This window comes from Gymnodraco acuticeps, unplaced genomic scaffold (genome assembly GCF_902827175.1).
Source record: "Gymnodraco acuticeps unplaced genomic scaffold, fGymAcu1.1, whole genome shotgun sequence".
In the NCBI taxonomy this organism is placed as follows: Eukaryota; Metazoa; Chordata; class Actinopteri; order Perciformes; family Bathydraconidae; genus Gymnodraco; species Gymnodraco acuticeps.
In genome coordinates this window covers 1,671,040-1,697,103 of record NW_022990358.1, presented here as the reverse complement: position 1 = coordinate 1,697,103, position 26,064 = coordinate 1,671,040, and the positions used below count along the sequence as shown (strand labels likewise).

At 38.5% G+C, this 26,064-nt stretch overlaps 2 protein-coding genes across 2 annotated transcripts in view; one reads left to right on the top strand and one right to left on the bottom strand.

Annotated features, from left to right (window-relative positions):
* Nucleotides 1–22,777, bottom strand: part of LOC117551288 (serine/threonine-protein phosphatase with EF-hands 2-like) — a 32,299-nt gene extending 9,522 nt beyond the window's left edge. The window contains exons 1-13 of the mRNA XM_034224098.1: nucleotides 22,741–22,777; nucleotides 20,964–20,975; nucleotides 14,392–14,519; nucleotides 13,917–13,971; nucleotides 13,587–13,762; nucleotides 13,376–13,490; nucleotides 13,201–13,247; nucleotides 12,223–12,389; nucleotides 12,075–12,111; nucleotides 11,637–11,786; nucleotides 11,183–11,518; nucleotides 10,880–11,065; nucleotides 10,171–10,313 (exon numbers count right to left, since the gene is read on the bottom strand). Of these exons, the coding sequence (XP_034079989.1) occupies nucleotides 10,171–10,313; nucleotides 10,880–11,065; nucleotides 11,183–11,518; nucleotides 11,637–11,786; nucleotides 12,075–12,111; nucleotides 12,223–12,389; nucleotides 13,201–13,247; nucleotides 13,376–13,490; nucleotides 13,587–13,762; nucleotides 13,917–13,971; nucleotides 14,392–14,519; nucleotides 20,964–20,975; nucleotides 22,741–22,777 (1,589 nt within the window). The remainder of the gene's footprint in view (nucleotides 1–10,170; nucleotides 10,314–10,879; nucleotides 11,066–11,182; nucleotides 11,519–11,636; nucleotides 11,787–12,074; nucleotides 12,112–12,222; nucleotides 12,390–13,200; nucleotides 13,248–13,375; nucleotides 13,491–13,586; nucleotides 13,763–13,916; nucleotides 13,972–14,391; nucleotides 14,520–20,963; nucleotides 20,976–22,740) is intronic.
* On the top strand, nucleotides 17,886–21,695 carry LOC117551259 (growth/differentiation factor 5-like). Its single transcript, XM_034224060.1, has 5 exons — nucleotides 17,886–18,009; nucleotides 19,182–19,339; nucleotides 19,460–19,552; nucleotides 19,652–19,764; nucleotides 20,406–21,695. Exons 1-5 carry the CDS (start codon nucleotides 17,888–17,890, stop codon nucleotides 20,547–20,549), a joined length of 630 nt encoding a protein of 209 aa, XP_034079951.1. The 5' UTR covers nucleotides 17,886–17,887; the 3' UTR covers nucleotides 20,550–21,695.
* Nucleotides 22,778–26,064: the final 3,287 nt, after the last annotated feature.

Genomic DNA, 26,064 nt, shown 5'->3' with positions numbered 1-26,064 from the left:
GCTGTCTCCCGCCCGGAAAATCTTCAGTAGTAGCCTATCAGATAGCGCTGTGGGCGGGAAATTGCTCGTGTACACAGAGTGGTGACTGCAGCCAGAGAAACGGCCGCATCAGAGCCAAAGTTTTATCGGCAATTTGATTAAAAAAAAAGGCCGATACCGATAATCGGTCAAATGCGGAATATCGGCCCCGATAATCGGCCAGAGAAGGAGAAACACTCACATTCAATATTATGTTAGAGACAAGTTAGTTATTACTCACATATCAAAGTCTTTTCATCTACAAGATGGAAGAATAGCTGGGTGCTGCCAGGAGAGACTGATGAGGAGTCACCGGCTGGCTTCAGCAGCTTTCCACACAAAGCCATCACATGTTCTGTTCCATAGTCTTCACTGTCCACTGGTGCTCTGTCAAAAGAGTGAACATCACAGCTGTCATGTTAACCCTTTGTTACACAACATACAACCAACATGCATCAAAAGTGACCCAAATTAGTTTAAATTGTAAATATCTTTGCAATAAATTACCTCCAGGAATTCCTCAATTAACCTGTTTTTGATCAACACCAATTCAAATTTTCATTTGAACTTTCTTACTTTTTAAAATAAAAATCATGTTTGTATCACTACACTTCTAAGGCACAACATGGGTAAAACATTATTTCCTATGTTATTCCTAGTGTTTCTTTAAATACATTGTTTTTGATTACCACAAATCATTATTTTAATTCTCCAGTTCTAATTGATTAACTAAAATAGTTTATGCCAAGTGTGATACAAATGCAAAAAAATAAAGATACTTTAATGATAATTTTTGTTAAAAATAATAATTTTAGCAGAGATTTGGACCAAACATGTATGATGTAGTAATACAACAACTATTTTAGTTCACACAGTGTGACATTAGCTAGTCATGTTAGCTTGTAATATATAGAGCTAACTAGCAAGTTAGCCAAACGTTAGTGGTTAGCAGTTTATGCTATGATAGCTGTTGGCTACTGAACATTAACAAACTGAATTCCGCAGTAAAAAAGCTGTGAAACTTTACAATAAGATTGGCGACAACACTGTGACACCCTGCTTTACGTTTATGTGTAATCGTCCCGCGTTGGAGACGAGAGGATGGCGGCAGCACTGCAATAAGCTGTAAGCTAACGTTAGCAGCCACCTTGTTAACCTGTATAGCCCGATTGTCCCGCCGGTGGGACATCTTGCAGGAAACAGCATCTCAGGACTTCTTAAAATGTAACAACCTATTAATGATGCTTACCTACTTAACGGGAAGAAACTCAGCTAACTGACTATATTAACCATTTTTAACTAAACGAAACACAAGTCTAACAGCTAACGGGGCTAACGCTACTTTAGCACATAACTGGCAAAAGCGATCTTTTTTACTTCATGCTATCTGCACAAACGTATCATATGAAAGCTGAGATTCCACAGATTCCCTTAAAATATATGTCTCATCACTCAAAACTCACTGAACTAGAAGAAGAAACGTAACCTTAAATACACAATTAAACATTCACAAACTAAGGATTATCTAAATACATGTTTAACTCCATTACAGTTGCAGGACTCACCAGATCTCAAGTCTTCTGTTCTCTGTTGACGTCCCGATGCTCATATTTAACGTGTAGATGTAAAACTATCCCGATATTAGTCCATAAACTCGTGAGCAGACAGACAGCTGCAGCTCCGCAGGAGAGCCGCTCAAACTGACGTGGAAGTTTCAAATTGGATTGAAAGGCGCGGACAGTGCTCATTGGCAGGTTTTTTCGATGACGTTTATATCAACCAATCAGGAGTGTTGTGGACTCATTCCAATCCTGCTTATCTTGTCTGCCGTTGTATGGCTGGATTCCATTTCAAGTGCCGTAGCTTTTTACATACATTTTACGTTTTTTTTATTTGACACTTTTTTTTACAGTTAACTATTTTAGTATACTATGAAAACTACTTTATTTACACAAAATCATTTTTGGGTATTTCTGCAATATATTAAATTTTTTGTGAAGATGTATACATTTATTTAACATTTTAGAGATGTTTTATAATAAGATTTATTTTTATTCTACAACAGTACAGAATACAGTTATTTTTGATTTTTTTACATTTTGTTACATTAAATTTAAGGTTTTACTGCAACAAAAAAAAGAAAGTTGCCTTCATTTTACATGTAGTAAAATTATGTGAAATTTTTTGTGAAGATGTATACATTTATTTAACATTTTAGAGATGTTTTATAATAAGATTTATTTTTATTCTACAACAGTACAGAATACAGTTATTTTTGATTTTTTTACATTTTGTTACATTAAATTTAAGGTTTTACTGCAACAAAAAAAAGAAAGTTGCCTTCATTTTACATGTAGTAAAATTATGTGTATTTTATGTGTTTTTACATAGAATTAAATGTAATTTAACATTCAAGACAATTAAACAATGGAATTATCGTGTAAAAAAACGATAATTTCTCATCAAACCAATTTACAGAATAAAACCTTTATTTATTTTAAATAAAAGTAATTTACTGTATTTTTATGGTATTTACACGTAATATAGAAAAACAAGAAAGGTCTGTAAAATAATACAGTACATTTCTGTGAAAAAACTTTTTTTTTTTACAGTGTACAGGATGAGTCGACGGCATCTTTTCTTGGGCTTGTTTCTCCCACAGATTGACCCTCTGATATGACTCCCTGATAAACACTGATATGTCATTGATTAGGTTGAAAAGTGTTCCACATTCGATGACAGTTTGGGTAGTTTCAGCCAGGACAAGATTAAGAACATGAGCATAGCACCACACATGGACATGAGTGGGTGACTGGGAGGTCATCAGTGCAGAAAATCCTTTGTACCGGCCTTGCATATTGGATGCTCCATCTGTTGCATTACCTATACACATGCCCTTGTCCAGTTTCAGATGCTGTAAGACCTCTGAGAGAAAGTTCACAAAGTATTGTCCGGTGGATGCATGGCACTTCACTAAAGCCACAAGCCTCTCTTGCACAGTCTCATTGACATATTTTAAGATTACTGAACACTGATCCTGAGAAGTTATGTCTTGTGTTGTGTCCAGCTGAACAGAAAACATTCCGGCCTTCTGGACATCACTGAAGATACTTTCTTTGATTAGAGTTTCTATTATGGAGTTAACAGTAGTTTTGGAGAGTAGGGTGATGAGAGACCCTCTACCTTTTGTTCCACTGGATTGGTGCAATTTCTTGCTCTTCTCTACGCAATCATCCAGATGCTCTTTTAAGCAGACATCATACTTTCCTAATAAAAGGATGAGCTCCAAAAAGTTACCGTGGTCCACGGTGTTGTCAGCTAGCATATATGCTCCCTCATTCTCCACCTGCCTGCACTTTCACCACATCCACCACACGCTCCAAAACCTGACGTCTCTTTCAGACTTGTTCCTTATGAGCAGACATCTGACTGCCAGCAAACATGCTTTCAATGTCTGCTTTAGAGCACCGTAAGAAAAAAGCTTCAGCACAGGTTGAATGTGTAATGCTCTTTTCGTGCTCCTCTGTACGCTGGTGTGCGTGCCTCCAATCTGACATTCCAGTTATAAATGTGCCAGTGTCAGTCCTCTTCCCAAATGCCAGACATACAAAACAAAACAACATATGACGTCCCTTGCAATATGTAAGCCACTTTCTGCTGGTGCCATCTTTACCTTCTGCACAACTGGATTTCTGGTATGTTGTTGTGGGTGCTGTTCTAAAAACATCTGTAACATAGATCGGCTCGGGGCGGGCAAAGTAATCTATGTCCTCCTGCTCATTGCTCTCCTCACTCTCGCTGACACTCTCCTCCTCTGGGGATGCTACCTGGCTCAACACAATGATACAGAATGAATGGATTCCCTGATAGAGGTCCATAGAAATAGGCATTGACATAACAATACCACACAGTTAATGGTCAAAACTACATGTGTGCCTCAATTTTTTATCTATTTCTATATGATTCATTCTATATATTGTCAATCAAAACTACCACAAAAAGCTGACTATACAAACATTTTTCAGGTCCCAAAAGACCACTGTTGCCCTTATAACCAAATAAGTAAATAAACTAAACAAAACAAGCTGCCAGCTGACAGTAATTGTTCATGAATGTTGGTTAACTTTCAATGAGACAACGTATCAGAGTCCCATTAAGCTATATTTTAACTTGCCAGGGAAAACCTAAAAAAGACAGCTTACTAGCTTGTAGGCTAACAAATGTTTCTCTTATAATATTTGTCTTATTAGTGCTTCATCAAAGGGATATTAATTGGTTCCAGAACTACAGAGTATCATAACCTTAATAATAATCTTTTCCTAATTGTCTTAGCTTCTGCTATACCGCGAGTTCTCCACGCTCTCCCCACTCGCGCTGATCTCTCTCCCTCATCTTCCTCACCACCAATATCGGCCACGGGTTAGAAGAAGATGGACCTGCACCTGTACTAAACATGTCGGTTATTTTGACACAAGCGGCAGCATCAGCACGAAGGGCCTGCTTTTTTCTTGCCCGCAATTTTTCTGCTCCCCCTTTTCGCTTGGCCTTCGCCTTCGCCATTTCTAACTCGAACTTTTTTTTTTCTCGAAAAAAAAGGCAGTTTGGCTTCAACGGCCGGTGTTGTGCCGTAGATTGAAGCCTTGCCGTGGATTGAAGCCCTGTTCGCGGGGACGCGCAAACGTGACGTCATCGCCTGTATTGAGCGTTCGTCTAGTTTAATAAGCTTGTCTCTCTCTTTTGAATGATATATTAAACAGCAAACGGCTGAATAAATAATCTGCATACAATTGCGAGGAGGCTCGTTTTAAGGACACTTTTCAGATAGTCACAATCTTCGTATTGGAACAAACTTCCGTTTTTGAGTGCAGTCCCACTCTGCTATGTTCCTCCTTCCTACAGAACAGACAATGACAGGATAATATGTCATTTGTCAGTATAGTCCTATTTCTTAAAACCTTCTCTGTTGTTTAAGTGTCTGATAACCACGAATAGTAAGCAATTATATGACAGTAATGATATAACATATGTCAGACACTGTGTTATTTTCAAGCAAGCCTTAAAGATAATGTGTTCAAACTGGCTTCACTCGCTTTAATTGCTCCTTTGTAATTTTCCTCTGTGGTTTCCTACTCAACACATGTTTGTATTGTAATGCCACTCATATTTTATTTTTTATTGTATTTTAAGGTGACATTGAATGCTTTGAAAGGTGCCCTAAAATAAAGTGTATTATTGATCTTATATCTGTGCCTATATCACACTATTAATGTTCCTTATTTTAGATCTGCACTGTTCTCTATAACATGTTCAGCAGAGCAGGTATTTCTCCTGCCAGATATGGCACCCCCCCCCTACAACTTTGTCCAGGACAGTCACAACTTCACCATAATCACACTGGTGTTGCATGTTCCCCTCTAGTTTATGCTCACCAAAGCATTTTACTCTGGGCCCAGCAGGTACAAAAATAAAGAGGGGCTTCCATATCCGGCAGTGCCGTTGTTAGAGCTGCCGGATTTTGAAGCGCCCCCTGTAATTTTGACCAGGATAGTCACAACTTCACCAAAATCACACTGGTGCTTGCTGTTCCCCTCTAGTTTGTGCTCACACAAGCATTTTACTCTGGGCCCTGCAGGTGAAAAACTAAAGAGGGGCTTCAAAATCCGGCAGATCAGGTGTTGGTGCTGCCGGATTTGGAAGCCCCTCTTTAGTTTTGCTCGTTTTAAGGACACTTTTCAGATAGTCACAATCTTCGTATTGGAACAAACTTCCGTTTTTGAGTGCAGTCCCACTCTGCTATATTCCTCCTTCCTACAGAACAGACAATGACAGGATAATATGTCATTTGTCAGTATAGTCCTATTTCTTAAAACCTTCTCTGTTGTTTAAGTGTCTGATAACCACGAATAGTAAGCAATTATATGACAGTAATGATATAACATATGTCAGACACTGTGGTATTTTCAAGCAAGCCTAAAAGATAATGTGTTCAAACTGGCTTCACTCGCTTTAATTGCTCCTTTGTAATTTTCCTCTGTGGTTTCCTACTCAACACATGTTTGTATTGTAATGCCACTCATATTTTATTTTTTATTGTATTTTAAGGTGACATTGAATGCTTTGAAAGGTGCCCTAAAATAAAGTGTATTATTGATCTTATATCTGTGCCTATATCACACTATTAATGTTCCTTATTTTAGATCTGCACTGTTCTCTATAACATGTTCAGCAGAGCAGGTATTTCTCCTGCCAGATATGGCACCCCCCCCCTACAACTTTGTCCAGGACAGTCACAACTTCACCATAATCACACTGGTGTTGCAAGTTCCCCTCTAGTTTATGCTCACCAAAGCATTTTACTCTGGGCCCAGCAGGTACAAAAATAAAGAGGGGCTTCCATATCCGGCAGTGCCGTTGTTAGAGCTGCCGGATTTTGAAGCGCCCCCTGTAATTTTGACCAGGATAGTCACAACTTCACCAAAATCACACTGGTGCTTACTGTTCCCCTCTAGTTTGTGCTCACACAAGCATTTTACTCTGGGCCCTGCAGGTGAAAAACTAAAGAGGGGCTTCAAAATCTGGCAGATCAGGTGTTGGTGCTGCCGGATTTGGAAGCCCCTCTTTAGTTTTGCTCGTTTTAAGGACACTTTTCAGATAGTCACAATCTTCGTATTGGAACAAACTTCCGTTTTTGAGTGCAGTCCCACTCTGCTATATTCCTCCTTCCTACAGAACAGACAATGACAGGATAATATGTCATTTGTCAGTATAGTCCTATTTCTTAAAACCTTCTCTGTTGTTTAAGTGTCTGATAACCACGAATAGTAAGCAATTATATGACAGTAATGATATAACATATGTCAGACACTGTGGTATTTTCAAGCAAGCCTAAAAGATAATGTGTTCAAACTGGCTTCACTCGCTTTAATTGCTCCTTTGTAATTTTCCTCTGTGGTTTCCTACTCAACACATGTTTGTATTGTAATGCCACTCATATTTAATTTTTTTTTGTATTTTAAGGTGACATTGAATGCTTTGAAAGGTGCCCTAAAATAAAGTGTATTATTGATCTTTTAGGCTTGATTGAAAATAACACAGTGTCTGACAGGATCATATATGTGATATAATTACTGTTATATCATTGCTTACTATTCGTGGTTATCAGACACTTAAACAACAGAGAAGGTTTTAAGAAATAGGACTATAGGCCTACTGACAAATCACATATTATCCTGTCATTGTCTGTTCTGTAGGAAGGAGGAATATAACAGAGTGGGACTATACACTCAAAAACGTAAGTTTATTCCAATACGAAGATTGTGACAGATCTGAAAAACGTGTCCTTAAAACGAGCCTCCTCGCAATTGTATGCAGATTATTTATTCAGCCGTTTGCTGTTTAATCTGATATATCACTCAAAAGAGAGAAAAAAGCTTAGAAAACGGCGAACGCTACAGGCGATGACATCACCTTTGCGCGTCCCCGCGAACAGGGCTTCAATCCACGGCAAGGCTTCAACCTACGGCATAACACCAGTGACACCTGTTACGCGCAAAGGTGACGTCATCGCCTGTATTGAGCGTTCGCCGTTTTTTCACCCTTTTCAAAGCTTTTTTCTCTCTTTTGAATGATATCCTGGAGAAAGATATAGGGGGGGTTCCAAATCCGGCAGGAGAAATACCTGCTCTGAACATGTAATGTAGAGAACAGTGCAGATCTTCCCTATTGACACCAATAATACACTTTATTTTAGGGCACCTTTCAAAGCATTCAATGTCACCTAAATACAATTAAAAAAAAATATGAGTGGCATTACAATACAAACATGTAGGGATCAATACAGGCGATGACGTCACGTTTGCGCGTCCCCGCGAACAGGGCTTCAATCTACGGCAAGGCTTCAATCTACGGCACAACACCGGCTCACCTCCTGGGGGCGTGATTTAATTATGCACACCGAGCGGCCAAAGGGGGAGGTGATTAAAGATTTGATTGAGCCGGCCCAGTGTCAGTGGCGGTTCTAGAACATTTTACATGGGGGGGCAAAGGGGGGGCAAGAGGTCATGCCAGGGTGGCATGGGAGGGCGGACAGTACGTGGTATTTTATACTGTATATAACCTATTTATTGTTAATTCATGCCCTAACACAAGTGTTCTTAATGCACAAGAGAAACAAGGTGTTCAGACAAACAATCGGGTGCCCTTTGAGTCCCCCAAGCTTACCTCAACCATTTTAAATGAAAGGAAACTACAAAATGTATTTTAAAGCAATGAATTAATGGAACAGGTTTTTTTGCATTACAATGTAAAATTAAATATATATTTTGTTTTTAAAAAATTGGTTTTCTTAGTATTAGACAGACATATTTGCATGTCCTCACTAAGCATTATTACATATTAATTTAATATCAAACCAATCAAAATGGCCAATTATCCCAAAATGTTGCTGCTAATATAATCATATGCTTGTCAACTTTAACTGATCAAAAATAGATTCTGAAAGAATACTTGAATTATCTATGAAATTAAAATATTGTCCCTCAGTTTGTTTCAACCCCGTCACACCATACCATTTACCCTCCTATTAAAATAATGGATCAGTCCATGTGTGATTTGCATTGAGGGAATTACATCACAAAAGTGTCAGTTTCTTCTCTTACCTATATTTCAGTTTTTGTATTTTCAGATTAAGATTGACAAACTCAACATTTCAATTTATAATTAAGTACACAAATTACATCACCCATCTCTTCAGAGAGCTGAAGGTGACCTGTGCAGCAACACATTTCAATCAATATTTGTCAATACTAAGAGCTGCTAGATTGTGCTGCTGTGATGGAATATGTAAGGAGAATAAGAACATACCATGTGGTCCAGCTGGAGTTTCATCTGCCTCCTGATCACTGCCTCTGTCCCTCTTTCTGACACTTCATCTTTATTCCTCACATACATTTCTTCTTCTTCACTAATGTCTTCATCTCCTCCTCCTGCTCTGACCCTCCTGGTGTCTTCATCTCCTCCTCTTCCTCCTGCTCTGACCCTCCTGGTCTCTTCAGTGAACTCTCTTTTCCTTTTCCTCTTTCTGTTCGTCCTGATCACTTCTCATATGTCTTTGTGTTGTTGTTGAATCACTCCTATACTCTGGCCTGCAAGAGTCTACTTGTGAAAAGCACTGGTACAAATGCTTGTATAACTTTACGCGTTAGGGCCATGTAGCCTAGCTAATATGTAGCATATCATATAACATCAGAAAGTATTGATCAAGCGCACACAGGCAGCTGTGCTTGGATCCAGTTTTTACAGTAAAGGATGTATCCTGGTTTCATTGATCTGGCCTCATTGCTGTGATGTGTAGTTTACGTGGATTTAATAGGCTACCGCGTAGTTTAGCAAAGTGATCGATCTCCCAGCTAACGCTGTCTGCGTAGTATTTTGTAACGTAACGCCCCAAACAGCGCCCGTCTGTTAAACGCTATCGATTCAAACTGCAGCGTTTTATTAATATTTAGTTTCAAGCTCTCGTCCTTAGTAAAAACAAAACTAGTGGAAAGGGAAATGCTCCCAGGGGAAGCTGAACCATAGGTGCTGGGACAGCTCGCTCCCTCTCTGCAGCGGTGTGAGCCGCGGTCTGTGTGAACGCCGCTCCGCAGTTTAATGCAGGGCCGTAGCTGCGTTTTTAACGGGCCTAAAATTATATTTAAAATTATTCACTTTTAACTAATGTAATGCTTGTTTTGTTGCTTGAGAAGCTTGTGGAAATAGTGTAGGTTTGTTTTAGTACAGTTTTAGGGAAACAAAAGTTAGGGGGGCAGCTGGGGGGGCAAGGCTCTACAGTGGGGGGGGCAGCTTCCCCCCCGTAGATCCGCCCCTGCCCAGTGTCAATTACTAAAAACATTTAAACAGAAAGCCAATCTACCCGTCTTATGGGCCGGAACTTCAAAAAAAATGACGTGTCGGCCCAAAAGGCACGTCGGCCCACCGGGAAAATGCCCGGTATGCCAGATGGCCAGTCCAGCCCTGCGTACAGGGCGATACTGCTAAGGCTTCTTGGCAATCACAACCACCTCCGGAGGAAACTGCTGTAATATCACTCGACGGAAAGTATTAAAAATGCAGTTCTGTCATTCTGATGTCTGTGCTGCCCTGTCTTTGTACCTTTGTCTCAGGGTGAGCTCTCTGCATGTGGTGCTGGCCTGATACTGAATGAAGTGGGGGACCAGGTCAGGTCCCATTCTGATGAAGGCGCCTCTGTTGCTGCCCACCTCGTAGTAATTAGACGCTGAAAATATAGTAATCACCTAAATGCAACATAAGAGTCAATACCGTAAGTCTTAACATGAATAGTAAACGTGTAGAGATATGCTGTTTGTTAATCACTAATTTCTAATTGCTTTCAGATTAAATGTTTAATTAAATGGAAAAACAACCGCACAACCGTCATTTTGTACTTTTTTCTTAATTTCCTGTTTTTCATCTCCTGTCATACTCAACAAAGCTACTCAAAACCTAAAAGTACGGAAGCACAAAGTGGATTTGATGAAAGTATCATTTTAAAATCTAATTCCACTCTAATTTCCGTATATTTATGTTGTATTTCAGTAAATAATTCAACATAAATGTTGCCCCGTACTCATTTTGGTGTTCAATTACCACATTACAAATATTTGTGTTTTGAGTAAATGCTAATTACATCTTTGAAAAAGGAAAAACTATGTTTTAACACGTGGAAAGTTGTAATGTTTTAAATAAATTCAAATCAACATTTACCATTTAATAGAGTCCTTTATGGGCTTCCATACAAAAGTACCTGTTCCCATCGTCAGTATTGCAACTTAAACTCTTTCTTGTGTGTCTTCGTGCTCACCCTGCGGTTGTGGCAGAACTCGTATCCGTCCTGTTTGCACTCGTGGGAGCGGATGAGGAGCTGCAGGTTGTTTCTTCGCAGCACCTCCTCAGTGACATCTGGCCCCCAGTAGCAGCCTCCGCCTCGCACCTCATTGGGAATGCATCCATTTTGAGGCATTGGGTCACTCCACAATACATCCACTATCTGGGAAGCCAAATTAATCAGTAAAAAAGCAAATGAAATAATAAAATGTGTGCATTATGGAGCAATACTACATGTTGAACATCTGCCAAAACATTAACAACCACTGAGACCACTTACTTGTTTCCACTCATCCAAATCTGTCTCTGTTGTTTTAGACTCCAGGTATGAGTCAGACTTCTTCAGTTCACATCTGGCCTGATCAAACCCAGACAGCCTGCACCTGCTATTTAGCTTCTCATCCACCGACAAGTCTAACTTACTGCACACAGGGGTGTTGTTGAGCGAGCGGCGTGGGAGGTCGTGCCTGTGATCCGGGGCCGAGCTGTGGTAAGTCAGAGAACACACTCGACGCCGGCCTTCCACCTGACCACAGGCCTCTCTTTCCCTGTTTTCGTTCATCTTAGTCATACAGCCATGGACTTTCATTTTAGGAGGCCTGAGAGCCGATGCATACTGCAAACATTCAAAAATACACAGACCCTTGGTATGATGATCATGATAACAATTCTTCATTTGCTGCCTGTAAATTGCCCCACATACACAAATGTTATTATCCCTGAAGCCATCTTACTTTTTGTCTGTCCACTCTAGCTATCTTGTCAAGGTCTGTGGTGTCAGAGATCCCACCGTGAACAATCAGCACTTTGTTATCAATCACTGTGGCCAAAGGTAGCCAGCTGAAAATCATCTGGAGGAGCTTTAGGATCTTCTTGCCATGCACCTGCAGAACAAAGCGAGCCATAAAGTGAGTTCTTAATATGAACTCATTATTTTATTCATTTGGGCACATTCAGTTGCAGACTAAAACAGGAGTAAAAGTGTATTCACTATTTCCAGTTGTGGATTAATAGACATTTGGTATTATGTGAGTTAATACGCAAGCAGGCATTGGACTAACTGAGTCAAACTACATCATGATGATGCAACATGTCCCCCAGGGTTTTAAATAGTCTTAGTACAACAAAATAGGACAATACGTTGAGTTGAATGCAAATCAAACAAAACCTACCCTGTATTTTCCCAAAACTTCTTTAGTGAAGCCATATCTGAAGAAAACACACATTAAACAACTAGGTTAGTATACACACCAGCTGTAGGTTGAATATAATAAGAATGAAACCATATACAGTGTGAGCATTTTGTGATTGGCCTCGAACCTCAGATTAACAATGTGGTCCTCATGGTTCCCTCTGTTCAGATGGACGTCATTGGGGTAGACCAGCAGGAAGCCGAATAGGGTGAGAAGGATCTCTAAAGAGTTTTTACCACGATCCACAAAGTCTCCATTAAAAACATATGGTTTATCAGAGGACGGCAAACCGTTCTGAAAGGGGTACAATAAGATGACACCTTTTATTAAGTATAACAAAATGTGTGGTGATGCAGCAGAAAACCAGAAATAAGTACAGAGAAATACAGAACCAAAATATGAACAAGAATAATCAAAATAGGAGGTTAATACTAGTTCAAGAGTAGAAACTATACTATACGACATTGCTTCTCAAACTTTTTTCAGTAATGTACCCCCTTTGAAACATTTTCTCAGCCAAGTACCCCCTGACCGACCACGAACATTTTTGATCGAAAAAAAAGCCTATACAAATAATTCCAATATAGTGATGTTCCCTGATTTATTAACTCCTTTACAACAAACTAAGGATATTTTCATTTTATGCATGAAAAAAAAGAACATAACGACATAATTGATTTTTCAAAGGAGTTTTTCAACTGAAGTAATATCTGTTTAACAAACCAATGAACACAATGATATATTATGCAAAACTATAAAATACAATACACAAATTTGACATGTTTATATGAGGACCCCCTTGGTGGTTCTAGGAATATTTTATATAAAATTGTGTTTTCTATTTAACTTATTATACTAAGATTATTTTTGTAATCATGCATGGTATTTTTTTAATTAACTTTTTTTTTTTAAATCTCACGTACCCCCTGCAGTACCCCAACGTACCCTTAGGGGTCCGCGTACCCCCATTTGAGAATCACTGCTATACGAGAATGGTCTATACAAGAGCAATTAAAGGCACTTTGGATTAGTATGATTAGAGAGAGTAAGGTGTTGAAATGAACATCTCTGTCTGACAATTTGATTAATTGAATGTAATGAGTACCTTGTAGAATATCAACAACAGGTCTTCAAGGTGCCCGTGTAGATCCCCTGGGAAAGAGATAAATAATTAATTCATATTTGTTACAGTGTAACTGCATGCTCAAGAGCGTTAAGAAAATAATGTGGGAGAAAATATCTGAGAACAATATATACAGGAAAGGCCTGCTGTTGAGTACCGCATATGGTAATGGGCTTTGTATGGCAGGCGATGACGTGACTGATGTTGGGGAAAGTTCTCAGAAGTCTCCAAGTCTCTCCAAGAAGCTGCAGAACATATCGAGCATGAAGCTGCTACTAGAAAACAAAGAAAGTGTGTATAAACCGAGCACAGAGGAGAAAAAGCAAACCTTGGATTGAACACCTTTGGGGATATACTCATGTACTTACTTCTTTGTGCTTGAAGGCCTCCACCAGCTTTGACACCCCACAGAACGTCACGGGGAACGTCAGATGGGGGCCTGTGTAGCTTTTTGTCACCTCAATGCTCTTGTAGCAAAAATATCTCTCCCACTCTGTGTCAAGACAGATTTCATTCTTACGAAATATGTGGGATATAAGGTTTCCTATGGTAAAGGTGTAGAGAGGAAGTGAAAAAGTAAGGGCAAACCCACATTATGTTTCTCAGCAGATAGTAGACTGGTTAAACTCAGATTATCTGACTGTCAGTAATCTAATGAAACCTACTCTGCATCAGTGAAGAGTTGAGGTCTGTTTTACTTTCACTGCTGGCTGGGGTGAAGTGGTCCATCAAGAAGCCAAAGTAATTGTAGAGCTGCAGGAAGAAAAAATACATGTTGTTAAATGTCTTATTTTGAAATTGTCAAATCAAAGTACTGGAAAAAATGACATTTTAGATAAAAATGTTGGGGCCACTAAGGTTATTGTAATAAATCCCAGATGGACCATGGATGCGGAATATCTCAGCCATCCATCTTCTAATGATTATTATTTTTCAATCAAATTGATATATTTTTCACTCTGAACCACAAATGTCAGCCTCATGGTGGTGCTGGAAGGTCTGGAGATCACAACATTGGTAAGAACTATCCTCTTGGGTCCATGAATGTCTGTTTTAAAATGTAATGGCAGTACATCCAATATTTAAAATGTATATTTCTTACCGACAGCCTGATGTTGCCATCCACAAGGCTTCTAAATGTTGGTGGGTAAGACGAGTTCTGTCAGTGCTCACCTTGATCTGGTCTTGCTCTCCTGCATATTCGACAGACTGGAAGATGTTCCACGTGCACCTGCGTCTCATCTCCAGCCGTGCAACATGCTGACGGTACCAGCGCTGGATTAACAGAGCCGCACTGATCGCTGCAGATTAGGAGACAAGACGGAAGCACTCGGACATAACCATGCTGAGGTAACCTTCCTCTTCCACTATGAACACATTCATATACTAAGTTTGATCCATTCTGCAAGACTTACCAGTGGCAGCTTCACAGAGTGCATACAAATTGAGTAGAAAAGTGAGTTAAAATTGTTTGTTGAGACTTTTGTGTAAATATGTGATGGAGTAAACATATATTTACCTGGAACTGAGATGGACTCTAAAAATGAAAAATAGCATTAAATTATTGCGTAAAAAGGTACATTTGACTCTGGAATTTCACTGGAATAATAAAGGCAGCACCTTTGTGACATTTTGTCAGCAGTGGTTCAGACTTTCCCAGACCACATCCCATGATCCTGTGCTGTTTTCACTGTCAAAGAAAAATATACTTTCATGTGTGAGTGTGAAATGTCTGACCTTGTGTTTTGCAAGCTGCGAAATAATGAAATAATAAACTTTTATAAACAACAAAACACATTTCCCTGTTTCATCTGTTTCACTACAGATTTTTGTAATAAATCAATTGGACAATCAAGTTAACAGTAAAGCAAATGGAAAAAGACACAAATACTTGATGTTTTAAAACATAATGGCAAATGTTTGCATGGAATACACACTTCAGCATTTCAAGTTTAAGTAATGTTTCCCAAACTTTTTTAAATAGAGCAATCAACAGTAGAAATAAAAGAAAAAGCACCAGACTGGCCGAAAAACCCTTACCTGTTCACGTTACCTTTCTTTCAATATCCCCCTCACTTCTTCTGGACCTTGAAATAAAACTTTCCATTTTGTATGCCCCAAACCAGCCAGCCAAATTATATTTGTTTAAAGAAGAGAAAAGGCAGATATGTAGCATGTGTTATCACTCCATTCATTTCCAAGGCCCAGCAACACAGGTCCCACTGTCTGTAATGTTGTAGTTAGATTTCCCCTCTTGAAGATACACACTCTCGTCCACCAACACACACATTGGCTCAAGTCTTGTAAATATCAAAGCCAAGTGTCCTGTGCCCTGTGATCACACAAAACAAGATGCAAGTGGATTAGGATTAAACATTACTACGGCTGTCATGTACGCTGAGTAAACGGATGATGGCTCTGATAAAGGGCAGTATCTGTTTTTAAATCTTGGCCTTGATGCAAGACATGTGTCCTCCCTGTGACTAATGAATAATAACATCAATGTATCTCCATTAGTGGTTAATTGGCCTTGGCTAGCCTGGATAGATAGACTTTAACATTAAATATATCATAGTACTAGTCATAGCACCCTTTATATTCAATACAACTCGTACAAATATAGACACAAAATTATCAAATAAAATAAAAAACAGAAACAGTCCTTCTTTTACTTTCCTCACTATGCATGTAAGTGAAGCAGTCATACAACAAGTAGAACACACCAATCAAGGTTGAAGGATTGTAAATGTAACATTATTGGACAAGACATTAAACAATACCGCTTCCAATTATGAGATTCCATAAACTAATCATTTGGGTGCTGTACAATGAGTCTATTGAATTGAATTGTTGCAGCAGGTGTTCTGTCTATCCACAGTCATTATGTTCAAGTCTTGTCGGGCACAAATTAAATCTTAATATCAATATTTCACACAGAATGAATCTCCTGTAATGTAGCTTTCTATCTCGCTACACCAAATCCTGCCACATTTTTAATAATGTTTTGTTGAGATTCATCCCAAGAATGTCCTCTGTGTTGTGTGCTTGTGAACATCTGCATGGTGCTTCCTCCGCAGCCCTTGGCCTATTTATAAAGACTCTCTGTGATCACAGCCAGCAGCAGCAGCTGCGGTGGTGTGACTCCCTGCTGTAGTAGAACAAGGACATTGTGGGAGACGTCTGATACTCAAGGACTCCGCTCATGTATAGGTGGTCGAAAACTGCAATATTCCACAGTGACCTAAGGTGACCAATGCGTTATTATAAGAACAACCGACAATTTTGCACATTTTTGTTAGTGAAAAAAAAATCCCATGAAAAAAAAAAATACATTTGTTTTTGGTTTGTATTAACAGAAACATGACATAAATCCATAAAAAAACAACTTCACAGTGAAAACTAAACCAAACTGCTGCCTCTTGATAAAACACATTATGAGCAGGCTTAACAGCTACACAACAAAACATAAACAAATTGAAGATTTGCGATAAATATATATTTATCTGTATAATATAATATATATATATATATTCTAGACAATCTATAGCTAGTTAGAAAGATAGATGGATCAAATTATTTATTATTTAAATTGACGTAAAAAGAAAAATGATTTTGTGTAAAACACCTTAAAAACCTATAAAAACTCTCTGATACAAGACACAAAGATGGCTGCCTTATGGGCCATCAGAAATAATTTGATGTAACAGCTGATATAGATATAGAAATATATGAAATATCCCCGGAGTTATCCTCTAAGACTTTATTTTTAAATATTGTCAATTTATCACCATTGTTGAGACCTGATGATCATTTCAGAGCTCAAATCTTCACAGTGTTGTTTAGACCTGTAGGAGGTCTTGTGCAAGAACACATGGCATACTTGTGTTATTATGCCTGTTATTTCACACTGACTGCAAGAGTATTGCCATGTCTTGTATCAGCCTGTACCAACAATTCCTGTGGCACTGCCTATTATGATTGGTTGTACCCTCCAGCAGTAAAACCGTGTTCTTTGGTGCACCATGCAAATATTGCTGTGACCCAGTTTAGTCCACAGTGAGTTAGTAGTCTCTGATTAAAGGGGCCTTAACGACTTTAAACTACCGTTCCTTGCTTGCCTCTCAACTCAGCCTCGTGTTTTGCTCTTTACTCTCATAGAGATGGATAGTTGAGCATGTATGATACTGGTAGTGTGGAATAATATGGTTTAAACATGTACAATACACTATGAGTGGCATCAGAAGGCCCAATTAACCTTTTTTTGTTGAAAGAAGTTTAAAAAAAGAATATGTTCACTGGGGAATATGTGAACGTTTATTCACTGACTATTTGAAGATGTTTTTGCATCTTTTACTTTGTGTAGGCAAAACCATATTCTTGATTTCAAATCCTCCCTAAGAAATCACATCCAGTATTTCATGTCTGGAAGAAATAACTGAACTGATCTCTTTCACACAGGGACAAGACAACAATGTGAAATATCTCAAGGCCAAGCTTTGGTACAGGAAGATAAAAACCCATGTTCCCAGGCCCTGACAAACAATACCTCGTGCAGCATCACTGTCTGGTCACTCCTATCTTCTCTTCCAACCAGAGTCAACCGTAGTCGGCCGCAAGTCCGAATTTGAGAGCAGTTGATCCAAAAGATTGACCATCCGGCCCATACACCATGTCCTTTACGTTTACTGTCATGACGATGCTCCTGGGCTCTTCAATGGTGTTTGCATTTGTCTTGCTGCCATCCGAGGAAGTTTCTGCTGCCCCTGCGAACTCTCCTGTCTCGCAGCACAGGTCAGTACCAACCTATCTGTTCCCTGTCTCTAAAGTGCAATATGTTTGATTTATAAGAGCGCTATTGGTAAATGTTTTATTTCAGGAGCACATTTTTACAGTGTTTTGGTACTTAAATAATATTACGCTTTTGTTTGCTGTGTAGTGTATCCATTTTATTATAGATTGCAGGCCCCTATTCAGAGGGGTTCATTTGATACACTGATATCTGAATGAAAGTTGGTTCTATAGAAACCCTCAAATATGCATTATGAATGTGTTATATTAGTCTAAAAATGGTGTAATTGAATATGTCTGCATGCTGGGGTCCCAATGAAGGTGAATTGCATAAAATGGGTATGACTTAATACATCTGAGACTCTTTATGATGTTAGTCCTCATTTCACTGTAGTTTTTTAAGCTTGACCTTGCTTTACAAAATCAGCTTTTTATGAAACTACAGCCTCTTGAAACATTACAACTACAAACTACAACACTTGGGCATTCATAGAATATATGGCTTTCATTGATATGTAGACATTAAGTAGGCTTCTGAGCATGCTCCCCATCCAATCGCTAATCAGAATTCATGCAGAACGTTTTTGATACCAAGTCACAGTTGTCCACTTACTAGTGTTCCAAAAGGTCTTGGGGTGTTAAAGTGTTATTTTGAAGTAATTTTTTCAGTCTCAAATGTTAGAATGTGTTTCATTTTGCATCAAATCTGTGTATCAAATTCCTTGTGACGTATACTGTGGACCTGCTATATCTCCCCTTACCTTGTCAGGTCGTAGAGGTTAATACATATTTTGAATAGCCTCAGTGCTGCAGACTTGCTTAACAGATAACATATCCATGATGTGTCCGTGCTGAGTAGTTCTCAGGGGAAAATACATCATTTTGATCTATTTCTAGGAATTTGCAGAGCTGTAACATGCTGTTGCAATAAGCTTCAGTAGTGTCATAAATTACTCTTCCACAGAGGAATTTGTGTATGCCTAAGAAAATAGTCCCAGAGCTATTGAGGTTATTGAGAGAGTACATGTCTGGCATGTGCAGCTGCTCACAACTACACTTGTTTAGTCTTGATTGGATTGTTAACACAATACTTATTTGTTGTCATGTAGAGCATTTCTTCAATTTTTCTGTGTAATCCTTTTTAATGCAAATGTAACCTTTTATATGATGTTTAGGTGCTCGGGGGGGTCATTGCAGTCAATCAGACAGAGTCTCCTCGAGGGCCTCAACTTGCAGGCTGAGCCACAGCTGCCTGCTGGTGGGCTGGACGGTATCGGAGAGAAATGGAGGACCACCTTCGGCTCCATTGCTCACAGAGTGAAGGACAATGGTGGTATGTAACACCCAAACACTTTGAAGAAACCTTTGTCGAGCCCACATTTTGTACAGCTTTAATTTAATCTTAAGAGGTTTTCACATTCAAACTGAATTGAACGTTTTTTTGTCCTTACAGTTCCAGTGGCCTCTGGCAACTCCGTGTCCCCTGATGGTGGAAACAGTACAGACCTGAAGTGCTGTTCCATGGCCTCTGAGATCTTCATGAAAGGTATGCACCAATGTGTGCATGTGTTCATGTATGCATGCAAATTGACATGCAAAAATATATAAATGCATGTACTAAAATGTCCATTATTATGTGTTTCAGATCTGGGCTGGGAAAACTGGATTATCCATCCTGCCAGCCTGACCATCGTCAAGTGTGCACTCTGCAACCCCGCAGGGCACCCTGTGCAATGTCCACCATCCCAAACCACTCAGGTATAATTCTCTATATTAGAACAGTGAAATAAATGTCCTCCAACCCCAATTACCTTATGTTTTACTGTTAAATGTATAGCTTTGTTTATTGTACTTGCTTCCTCTTCTACAGTCCTACACGTCTTTTTTCACCTCTTTGCCTAAGTTACATTGGAGCTACAAACACCAAATAGTTTGCCTGTGTTTGCTCAGGAGGGAAAACAGCTGCCAATAGATAAGCCTGTTCTCTCACTCTGCCAACACAAATATACAAATGAACCAAATTCAAGCTGAGACACTCCCAAAACTTTGGTCAATCAGAAATGAATGCAGTGTACGTGCTAAGGAAACATAACGTTGTGTACCATCTTTATGCGATCTTATAAATAACTTTGCAAAAGAAAAAATACAACTAAGATCTAGACTGCATCTTTTAAATGAAACTGTTTGGAAACTAATTTGTAATTTGTTATTTTATATTTAATTTTTCTACACTTTTTTATTTCTGTACTTTATGTGTAACACGTCCACCATAGCATGCACCACTTTTTTGCATTTCTATCAAGAATATAAATATTCACACGTTCTTAACGTCCTTTTTTGTTCAAACTGTGTTATCCAACATAACCTCTTTAACTCCTCCTCTCTTTTTTTCTCTCCAGGTGCCATGTTGTCAGCCCACCTCCCTCCAAATGGTGCCTGTTCTCTATGTGGATGAGTTCAGCACCCTCGTCATCTCCTCCGTGCAGCTGGCCAGCAGCTGCGGGTGTGGGCCTAGTAACCTCCAGCAGCCAGGCACAAAGTAAAGTTTGTTTTATAGTCTTGTGTATGTGAACCACCTGGTGCACACAGACACACAAAATACAGAAAACTTAGTGATACATTATATGCAGGCCTATCTTCTCTCTATAGACTTATCTTAGATCCTTTCAGTGTGTATTCAGCACCGAGTGTGGGAACCAAAGCAAAGTCTCTCTCAGTTTTGCATTCCTGTTTCTCCTTTCAAACAAGAATGTGCCAGCACAAATCTGATCATTTTTTTATTTTAGAGGTTAACTGCCAATGATTATTATGATGATGATAATAATGATACTGCAGACCCATCAAAAATGCATTTCTGTAGATAAGCCCAACTATTTCTCTTGCGCCAAGAGCTGCAGAGAGCTGGAGGCGAAACACTGCCAGCTAATCTTTAAATACATCTCATGGGTGAAGAGCACTATTTAAAGCTGCTAACTATTACAGAGTGTTCCTAACAAAAATGTGAGACTGTACAGAGCCAAATCCTTACTCATACCAGTTGTTTCCCCCCATCTGTGAACGACTCCTTTCTTGGGCAATTTAATTCAAAAGGCATATAAAAATAATAATAATATACATATATATGACAACAATTCACAATCACATTTCATATACATTTTTCCTGAGTAGGGACATCTTCTGTATGGTGCTTTCTTTTAGCCCTTTCAACTTGCAGAAAGCAACAATGCCCCATTGCAACCACCAAAAAACATTCACTTTTGGAATGAATCATAATTAGGTATAAAAATGACATTAAAAAAAAAATCAAACAATTTTTTCTTGACATAACCTTCTTTGAGATATGCCATTAGATCATAGTTTTGACCCAAAGCAGTTTTTCCCTTTTTTTTTCATAAATGAACCCAAAGAATGTTGTTTGATTTAAATAAATGTCCTCTTATATACATGTTTTACAGCAGAGGTCTTGTTTTCCCTCATATGCCTGTAACTTGCTATAGTTCTCAGTTTATCATTTTGTTAAGCTTTTGTCTACTGCTGACTTTACAAAATTACCTCACCATGTACTTTATTTTATTTTTCAACTATTACTTATTATATTGACATAGCACCATAACTTGTATTTAGATCTCGTACAAAATATTGTATTTTGCTAATGAAACTGCTATAGCATGCTAATCATTTGTACCAATTTCCTGATTTTTTGCTTACAAACTTTTGAATAAAGATGATTCAAATCAAAAATGTTTTGCTCTCAGCTGTTTTTCCTGCAAACATTTATTATGGACTATAACTCTTGATTACTATTTTGGTAAAGCAGTTCCTTAGTCCAGCCTTTAGGTGTTTCACATTTCAAGTCTAGAGGGAGGAAAATAACCTGGAGGATAGGCACTGCGCTCCAGGAAACCCTCCTCATTTCAGTGTAAGAGCAGCATGTTGCGCAGTTCTGAAAGTCTTGAACGTTTATAGCTGCTGTGCATGCAAAGTTTTTTCCTGGCTGAAGTTGAATCTTATCCTATGGTTGTCAGGTTGTGCAAGCAATATATTGATCCAGGACAACAACTATCCCACAATAGGACAAGAAGATCTGGACCAATCGCTCAACATTGCCAGCAATTGGATGTTTTATTGATACTGGACAGAATGTCAACATATTTCACTTTGTGGGTGTTTTTTGGCATACTGTCTCCCTTTCTGCTGGCTGAAGGGGCAGCTCATTGTTCAGAGAGGGAAGGGTTGGTGAAACTGCTGCCCAAGAGACCCTTATCAAACTGTTTGATCGAGTGCACTCAGATGACCTACCATAGGAAACTTCAACTTGAGGACAACCATAACATACGGCTCTCATATTGCACAGAAGGTAAGGCATCTCTCAGTTACAATTTCAACTGTCCTTGACTAAATGTGCAGACAGATATCAGTAGTGCAGGTGGTCTTCTTATGTCAGACCATCGCTGTCTGATTGTTTTATGTGGCACATCCGATGTGTATAGCCCTTCATAAATGAGTCTCTCTTCCTAGGAGACCCCGGGGAATACTGTTGGTCTACGCAGCTCAAGTGCAACATTGGAGAAAGCTTTGTGCAGGCCTACGTGGTGTTGCCTGTGGATGTATCTGTAGCTGGACATGAGATGCTGGAAGTGAGAGCCACTGTCCCCTCTGCCACCACACTGCTCAGACACAACAGCCCCACCACAATCGCAGACGACTGTGGCCTCCAATACGACGTGGCGCCACAATTCAGTACCGAGAACACGGGGAACTCTTTCTGCATACAGGTTGTTTCCCCGGTTGATTCCCCGGTTGTTTCCCCGGTTGATTTTCTCAAATGTCCTCCTTTTCTGGTCACCTTCTGGGAGAGAAAACCAAATCAGATCAACCAAGGAGTTGATGGATAAAATACCCATATCTTTTACTAAAGTAAAATAACTAATGCATACTGTACAAATCAGCCCTGCATTGAGCATGTTACTTAAGTAAAAGTGCGTAGGTATAGTAACTAAAATGTACTTCCGGTATTACAATTTGATATCATTGTATTGTTATCATCTCATTCATTAATGTGTAACCATCACTTTAGTAATTTTTTGATTTTGAGCAATTTTATTTAAGGCTGCAACTGTTGATTATTTTCATTATGGATGAACCCTTATGTTGTGTTTGGGTCTCCGGTGACCCGTATCAAGGTACAATTATATAATAACTACGCTCTAGTTTTTTTATCGGAACGAGGCTTCATGATTTCAAACCTTTATTTAAGGTGGTCCCATTGAGATCATCGATCTCTTTTTCAAGGGAGACCTGCAGATGATATCCTCCACAACAGCTATATAAACACTACAAAACAGATTTTGACAATTTTAGCCAAGTCTGAAGGTCTCTTAAAAAAAAAAATTGTATAATTTGGTGTTCAGGTCTGGGAAGACAGCAGAATTGTTGTGGGTGACTCTGGGGCAAATTTGGCCCAATCAAGATTAATCTTTGACTTTAGACACCCCAACCCCACCCCCTTCATCCACTGTAACAATACACTTGAACCTGAACACACACATGCACATGTGCAATATGTGGTGTGTTTTGGGGCCATAAAATAAAATTACAACAGGATTGTACGGTTATGAATGCATTATAAGTTAGTTATGATGTAGTTAAAACAATATTGGATGATAGTCATTATTTTTTAGTGTTTTTCTGAGGTAAATCATGGGTCAAAATTGACCCGCAAACACCATGAACGGTAACAGCTTTCGAACACAACACAAGGGTTAAGCTCATGATTATTTTCTATGTTCATTGATTGATCGTTTGGTTTTACAAGTCCAAACCTCACAACTATTGGACAAAGGCATAAAGCAAAGCAAGCTTTTTTGTGTGTTAAATGACAGACAACCAACAAAGTTGTTTCCAATTAATCTGTTGTAAATTGTTTTAGATATATTTTAGATGTCATATATATACTGTATAAGATCTTATTATGTTTTGTATGCAAACATCTTTATTTGTAAAATAACTAGTAACTAGTAGGTGTCAAATAATTTTATAGGACTAATAAGTACAATATTTCCCTCTGAAATGTAGTTGAGTGGAAGTAAAAGGATAATTAAATGAACAGTCCAAGTATCTAAATTGTGTGCTTGAGTACTGTAGTTGAAACAACGCTTGACGCAACTCCCCACACGTTTTGTATGATATTGTTAAAGCTTGATTTATGTGACTTTAAACTTTTAGTTTCGTTGTGAAGGTATTTGATGGCATTTGACCATAGAAGAGCATGTAGATCACTCTAAATGTGTGAATCCATCTTTGTTAAGCAATAATAGAGACTTTTGAAGATCTGAAAAGATATCATTGGTCCAGAGTGATGCAAAAGATGTGAATGGTTGTAAGTGTTTATGGCAATATTAAAAACAATTTATTTTTATTTTGTAGTTGATGTTGTGTTTCAATGTTGAGATTCATTCAATGATATAAATGTACATTTTTGCTAAAAAAGAACCTACTTTTGAAATCTCAATTACCATTACATTAAATTGCAAAACAGAATATCAGTAAGTATACAAAAATGAAAATAAATTAGATTGGACTAGTGTTATATTGTTGTACTTTTATGTGAGAATGTGCTGCTCTGGTAATGTAATGTTCATCCATTTACCAAAAAAAAAGAGCTTTTTATTCAAATGTCGGTTATTTTGTTCTAGTTTCTAAGTTTGGATTATTATTTATGATATACACTTTCTTTGTAAGTCTAACAGGTTGAGGGCAGAGTGAAGAACTGAATATATCTCCTTCCCTGCCAAACACCCTGTCCTGCTTTAGAAAGGTATGCGGTTAGAATAACCTAGGAAAATCGCCAAGCATTAGGGAGGAAAGCAACGAAATGTGTCATAAAATAACCATATTCGGCATGCCTTATCAGTTAAAATGTTAAACATATATTTATACAGTAGACGTCATTCAGACAAATGTATAGTTTTTTTTAAAAAAAAATCGCAGCTCTTTCTGTTCCAAATGTATCTAAATCCCTTGTTTTACACAATCTTCCTGCAGATATATTTGGTTAATTGTACAGTTTATCAATTGTTTTTCTGCTACGCATTAAATGAAATATGGAATATCCATAAAATGTATTTCTCAATCAGGGGCCATCATTTAACTCAATGGTAGAAAGGGGAAAGAGGTTTGGAACAACTATTCTATTTACAGGAAACTACTACCACCTACTGGTTATCATTCAAACTACTAAAAGTCTCAAACTTCAGTCCTGCACACTTGTGACTGTGCAGTATCGTTTGTGTGTATGTGTGTGTGCAAAAGATCACCAAGGTCATGTTTCTTTTGAATATATTTAAGTTTTTTTACTTTGAACACACATTTGGACTGATATACTGTATATCTTACTCACCCATGATATTGTTAATAGGTATACAACTTAAACTATAGGTGATTAAATAAAGACATGTATAAAAATGAATATTCAAATATTCCCAAAAATATTAATTAACAAAATAAATACATTAAAACATTCTTTAAGGACTGATAAATGGTCCGGGGTCTATAACAGTATACCCTAGTATCTAGGTACATAGAAACAAGCACAAGAGGAACATATCCTTAATGTATTCTATTGTATTACATACTGCCGCCTGACAGCCCTTTAAAATAGCAAATTCTTCAGCGGTAAAACAAGAAAAATGTGACCAAGTGAGAAGAACAGCTTGGCGAAGACTGTCAGAAACGCATGACAACCAACTTTGGTTGTTAAGAGAGGCGCACCATGGCATCTCAGCCGAGGTAGGCAGACACAGCTAGCTGCTAACAGCAGGGCGCTAGCTCTTCAGCCTGACCGGGTAACTACCCTTAATTAGCTAGATACGGTTAGTCTGATAACTAGCAGCGCACTTGAGCAAAGTCAACTTTAAGTTTGTAACTCTGCAAAGGTATCAGAATTAAAGGGGTGTTTTTTTGTTGTTAATGGTAAACCGACATAGAGGATTTTGGCTTTGGTAAGCAGTACGAGGAAGAGGTGGAATCAGCTGGAAAAAGCAGGCTGGTGTGATTTCT

Coding starts and splice junctions, on each gene's coding strand:
- LOC117551259 (XM_034224060.1), top strand. CDS start 17,888: ATGTCCTTTACGTTTACTGTCATGACGATGCTCCTGGGCTCTTCAATG. Junction 19,553..19,651: donor CTCTGAGATCTTCATGAAAG/GTATGCACCAAT, acceptor TATGTGTTTCAG/ATCTGGGCTGGGAAAACTGG. Junction 19,765..20,405: donor CACCATCCCAAACCACTCAG/GTATAATTCTCT, acceptor TTTTCTCTCCAG/GTGCCATGTTGTCAGCCCAC.